General features: G+C 58.3%; 1 protein-coding gene across 5 annotated transcripts in view; it reads right to left on the reverse strand.

Moving 5' to 3' along the window:
* The window catches only part of GRIN1 (glutamate ionotropic receptor NMDA type subunit 1), a gene marked incomplete at both ends in the record, with an annotated part of 38,174 nt that extends 32,174 nt beyond the window's left edge, over window positions 1–6,000 (reverse strand). For all 5 annotated transcript variants that reach the window (XM_082009050.1, XM_082009049.1, XM_082009048.1 and 2 more), the window contains 2 exons: window positions 2,359–2,493; window positions 5,743–6,000. In XM_082009050.1, the coding sequence (XP_081865176.1) occupies window positions 2,359–2,493; window positions 5,743–6,000 (393 nt within the window). The remainder of the gene's footprint in view (window positions 1–2,358; window positions 2,494–5,742) is intronic.

The raw sequence follows: 6,000 nt of genomic DNA on the forward strand, positions 1-6,000 counted from the left end.
TACTGGGAGCAGTAAAGCTTGCTTCCCTTGGATATCTTTGTTGAAAGATTTGCTACAGCTTGTGGACCGCTGTGCTCAACTGGAGATGCCCCGAGATCATCAAAAGGTACTGAGCAAACCTGTCTGTGCTGAGGTGCATGCCTTTCTCTTCCCAGCAGCTTAGCCTTGGGAGGACCATAATTAACTCTGAGACTTCAACCCCCTGTGAAATTTAGCTAAAATTGGCTCATGCCTTCAAAACCAATCAGGGGCATACACACAAAGTGATCTTACAAGCTTGTTTCCATAGAAACTAAGCTGTAAGATATAATTTCCTGAATTAAAGAAAAAAAAAAGCAAGCTGATCACTGGAAACCAAAAAAAGAACCAGCTGCATGTCCCCGTGTTGCACCAGCCAGCCTGTCCTGCATGAGTGTGCAGAGCCTTGCACCGTCCTGTCCCATGTCTTCACACCATTTTGCTCCACTGTCCTCCACTCCGCTCCCACCTTTGCTGTCCCCTCCAGCTGCTGCCAGTCCACTGTTCAATGCCCTCACTCCTCTACACACCCAGTCCCTGCCTTTGCCCCATCTCCTGCCTGCAACTCCCCTCTCTGCATAGTGCTCAAAGTCCTCCAGCCCCTGGACGTCCGGTGGGAAGCAGGCTGGGCATGAGGCCAGCCAGGCAGGAGTGCTTGGAGGGGTGAGACACGCAGTGTGGTCTCCCTGCCGAGTCTCTGCCAGGCGAGTGCTCCCCACAGCCCTGCACCTGCACAACACCCCCAAATATTCAGTGGGGAGTATTGCCCTGCCACTGCAGTGGGCTGCCGCTGCCGCGGTGGATGTCTCCTCCAGCTCTGAAGCGAGCCAGGTTGTTTTTATGGACCACTTTTGCAGAAGGCATGTTTTAAACAGGAAAAAATGTCTGAAGCAGAGTCTGCTGGGGAAGCCTTCACCCTCTCAGGGTGAGCACGCCAATTCAGCACAAGGTCGTGCTGTGGAAAAGGAGGCCAGTTGGGTGGGCATGGCTCTGCTGAGATGAAGCTGGGTTGATAGCATGCAGGGTCTCCTCTCCCTGTCATCGTGTGCACTGTGACAAGGTCCCTCTCTGTGACATTGCTGAATATGATCCATCTCCTCCCCACAGCAGCATGAAACAAAGTCCCCCTGCACATTTCCTACCTGCTGCCTGCCCTCTGCCTTGGTCTGCCAGCTCTGTTATCATCCCTTTCCTTCTGACTGTGCCCGACGGGACCCTCCCAGGGTGTGCGGGTCCTCAGCCCTGCCAGCCGTCGCTGCTGTCGCTGCCGTCGCTGCCATGGTCTTGGCTTGCTGGTGTCCTACCATGGTTTTACTTGGTGTGAGATGCCGAGACCTGCTGCTGCTCCAGCCCAGCAGTGCCGCGGGCTGCATCTCCGGGAGCCCCTGCTCCTCCCTCCTGAAATTTGACTTCCTTTAGCGTGTAGGCAGAATGACTATTTTTGCACTGAACATTTGCATTTGTGAATATTCATTTTCCAAGCAAAGGCCGTGTTTTCGTGCTTCGGAACAGGCCTGATCTCATCCACTAAGCTCATGCACCTGGACGCAAACCTCCACCGAGGCTGCACTGGCGTGTGGTCCACCTGGCTCTGCTCAGCTCCTCCTTGTGCTTTTAGTAATCCTGAACTGTCTTTGCAGGGTGGGTTGTGAGCTGAGCACCCGCTGGAAGAGCTGGCCAGGGCAGCATCTCATTGCCCAGGCCAGGGCATTGCTCACAGCAGGACCTCAGCCAGCCTCAACGTCTCCGTGTTTCCGCAGGGACAGCAGACTGTGGTTTGAGACACCGGAATGTAAACCTCTTTCTTGAGTGCTGGCTGGACTGAATGTCATTTAAAGCCTCGGGATAACTTGTCAGTCAATTCTATTACCTCCCCTACCAATATCACATAAACCCAGAGAAGTGAGCACAACTGAACAACCTTCAAGCCCCAGAGAGCTCCTGCCCGATGTACAGGCTCCACTAGGGTCCTCCTGCCCCTCTGCAGGACCCCCACACCCAGGGAGCACCCAGGACCCCCCGGCTCTCACTAGCAAGCAGGGCAGGAGCTAGTTTGTGCATTTGCCTTGGCTGAAGAGCAGCGAGCCCAGCAGCCTGGCAGAGAAACGCTGCAGAAATCATCCAGCACTATGTAGGTCAACACTGGCAGCTGCGAAAAAATCATGTACGGGGGAATGGTGGAGAGAGAGAGAGGGAGCTGCAGGTTTAACTGGAGAGGATGGATGGGCAGACAGACACATAGATAGGCAGGGTAGTGCAGATATCATTAACCCTCCTGAGGGGCCCTCTTGATTTACACCACATGTATGAGGTACTAGACTAGAAACATGCATCAGTTACCTTATCAGAATATATAGACATGCGTGTTGTCAGACCAATGACAGGGATCCTGTAGAAGCCAGCTGTGTATGATACGGGTGTTGGTGTTAGGTGATCGTTGGGAGCAGGAGGGTGGCTAACTAATATTGCATAGACCTGTAGGACAGGATACATGACACAAACATTATTTCACAGGAGCACATCGGCCATCGAGCGTGATTTTTTTTTTCCCATTTCTTTTCTGCAACGTTAAACACAATAATGGCATTCAAATAGTCGGGAACAGCGAAGCAAGGACTGCTCCGGGGTGTGAGGGGTGCTGTGCCGTGGCTCAGGCTGCAGCCCGCGCGGAGGTCATGGGTCTGCTCAGGGTTATATCTTAATGGAAATGCCGTGCCTAGCCGCTCCACTTGCTAAACTAATAACTTTCATTTTAATCTGTAGATTAAAGGGAAACATCTCCCTTACAGCCACACTGTGTAATGCGATTTCTTTAACCACACATTTAATACTCGGTTGTAATTCCCCTCCGAGGACTATTACAAACAAAGTGGTCAGCTGGGACTCTGAGCAGGAGAAGGAGCACACAGCCACGGAGCGAATCAGCCATCTGGCCCTGAGCACGCAGCGCAATGAGAAAGCCGGGGGCGGTGGGGGGCAGGAGCTGGGATCTGCCCTCAGCACGCCAGGGCGATGGGGCAAGGGGGATCTGGGTTATACCGAAACAGGGAAGGAGGTCCTCGGCAAGATCCTGCTGTTATCACAGGGCTGGGATTTTGGTCTCCAGCAGGATCCTATTTTCTGCCAAACCGAGAGGAAGGAGCTGGGTAATCCCTGGGGGATCCTTTGTTACACTAATGCCCTTTCACAGCAGAAGGAATGTCCCCATCTGGCGACAGGTCTCCAGCCAGGGTGAATCAGTGCAAGGACTTTGATGTCTGGGAGGAAATACCACTTCTTCCTCCTGCAAGAATCTGCCCGAGAGCACCAGGGGTGTGTTCTGTGCCCTAGCTGGAGGGATGGCTTGCTAGGATGGGAGAGGAGGATGGAGCATGCCTGGGGAAGGGGACCTGGGGACTGGGTGGAGTGGGAAGAAGGGAAGATCCTGCTGGGCATTGGGTGGGAGCGAGCTGAGGGTGCAAAGCTAGCTGGGGAAAGGGTTGGAGGCCCTACTATGGGAGAAGGGAGGAATTACTGGGGAAGGGGCTGGGAAGGTCACCTGGGGAGGCAGGAGGAGGGGATTGCCCTGCGCAGAGGTGCCCGGTGCCATGCTGTGACACGAGGGGCGGGAGAGGACCTGCACTCAGCAGGGCTGGGGTATGGGCCTTGGGGCAGGACCGGGTGCTGGGGCGAGCGGCTGGGGGCCATGTGGGGGTGAGGGCTGTGCTGTGCCGCACAGCAGCTGACCGACAGGAGCCATTTTGCATGTGCAGGCTCCCAGCCCCTCCTCTGCCTCGCAGACCCCTGCCTGGGCACAGCGCCAGCGAGCGAAGACCAAGGGTGGCTGTGCCCCACGCTGGGGCCGTGGGGTGGGGAGAACCCCTGCATGCTGGAACGGCATGACCACCCCCAGCACCCCGACCCCTCAGTACCCGCAGCCCTCGCCGCACTCTGGCTTAGCTGCCCCCCGCATCCCACCGCTCACGCAGGGACATGCGAGCACCTGCAACCCTGCACTGGCCCAGGGCTCGCTGGGATTTGCCATGAGGACAAGGCTTAGAGGTGGCATGGACACAGGCACCCCCAGCCGCGTTGCTTAAATGGAGCTCAGCGAGGGACCCGACTGAGCCTTTGCCCTGCTCCCTGCCAGACAGGGGGTATCTTCTACAGCCTGCGCTGCGCTTCCTGCCCGGCGCTGCCCGCATCCCCAGGGATGTCTCCAGCCATCCTCCATCTCCGCATTGGGATGCTGAGCTGCAAACGTGTCAGCTGTGCATCTCTGGCCCCTCCAGCTCCCCCATCCCTGGCTTTGTGTATTCCTGGGTGTGCATATGGGTACCTGTGGGTGCGTGTCAGTGTGTGTGAGTCTCTGTGGTGCGGGCGTTCCTACAATTTGTGTGCATGTTTGTACCTATGCGTGGGTCCAGGTACACCTTTTGCATGTGCATGGGTGTGCTTGAGGTGGAGGTGGGCTTGTACCTGCCTGTCTGCCCACCTGATGGCCCCGAGTGGGGGCAATAGAGCAGGTTAGCTGGGCTCAGCACCCAGAGCACACGCAGGGGAGACAGAGGAGCTGGGCCACAGGCTGCCCAGGGCACCCAGGCTGCACCCACCACCGGTGCAGATTTGGACTGGTCCCTTGTGTGTGCTGAGAGTGACCCATGTAGACAGTGAGGAGGAGCGCGCTGTGCTTGTGTGAGCATGCATGCATGCACAGCGTGCACTGTGTGCGTGCCCACGGTGCTGTGTCTGTGCGGGTGTGTGCCTGCATGCACAGTGTGTGTGTGTGTGCCCATGACTGTGAGTGTGTGTGTGTGCATGCTGTGTCTATGTGTTGGCAGTCTCTGTCAGTGTGTGCCTGTGTCTCCCGAGTGTGTGCCAGTGGGTGTGCTTGTGTGCCTGCTTTGTGCATTGTGTGGTGCTGAGGGGCCCATGGTGCTGTGTGCCATGGGGGTGTGTGCAGCTGTGGTGCACAGCCATGCAAGTGTGTGACCTGGGGGTGTGTGCAGGGGGATGTGTGTGTGTGTTTGGAGTGCACACAGTGGGGTGTGTTTGTACGGTAGTGTGTGTGCATACCTGGTCTGGTGTGTGCTCATGGATGCGTGTATGCACGGGGTATAGCATGTGTGCACCAGTGTGTTTGCACACTGGTACGAGTGTAGACATGCAGTGTTCTGTGTGCACGCCCCTGTTTGCACAGTGATGTGTGTGTGCACGACGGGTGCGTGTGCATGCAGCGCAGCCCGTGGGCATTCCCACGGCGATATGTGCTCCCCATGCCCACCTCTACCCACAGCGTGTGCGTGCACAGCATGTGCACAGGTAGCTCTGTGTGTGTGCCTGTATGTGCCCATGGCGATGCACGTCTGTGCATGGCATATGCGTGCATGGTGCATGTGTGCATGCATGTTGCTGTCTGCACGCGTGGCGTTGGGTGGGCATGCCTGCACACCCGCCCATGTGCGCCCTGGGCTGTGCGCGGGTGCCCGTGTGCGCCCCGAGCTGTGCGCGGGTGCCCGTGCGGCGGACCGTGCCGCCCGGCCGCGCTTACATAAAGGCTGCAATGCGGGAGCCGGCGCCCCGGGGCCCCGGTCCAGACCCCGCTCGCCGCGGCTCTGCCCCCGCCGGGCTCGGGGGCGCCGAGGGCGCTGCGGCCGCGGGGGAGCGGCTCGGCGCCCGCCGGGGACGGGGCAGGGGGTGCCCGGTGGCGGCGGCGGCGGCGGGGGAGTCGCCGGCCCGGGGTACCTGGCTGGAGATGAGGTCCTCGCAGACGGAGAGGGCCATCTGGATGGCGTTGGGCTTGTGCGTGACCGAGGTGGCGTTGAGCTGGAGCTTCCAGGTGCCGTGCCGCTTGTTGGCCTGGTTCACCGCCTCGCGGAAGATCTGCTCGTGCTTCTTGGTGCTCAGCACCGCGCCGACGTTGACGATCTTGGGGTCGCAGCCGGCGCGGGCGAAGGAGGAGGAGAAGAGCAGGGCGAGCAGCAGCAGCCGCATGGTGCTCAT

Source organism: Phaethon aethereus (assembly GCF_964289735.1).
Source record: "Phaethon aethereus genome assembly, chromosome: 20".
Classification (NCBI taxonomy): domain Eukaryota; kingdom Metazoa; phylum Chordata; class Aves; order Phaethontiformes; family Phaethontidae; genus Phaethon; species Phaethon aethereus.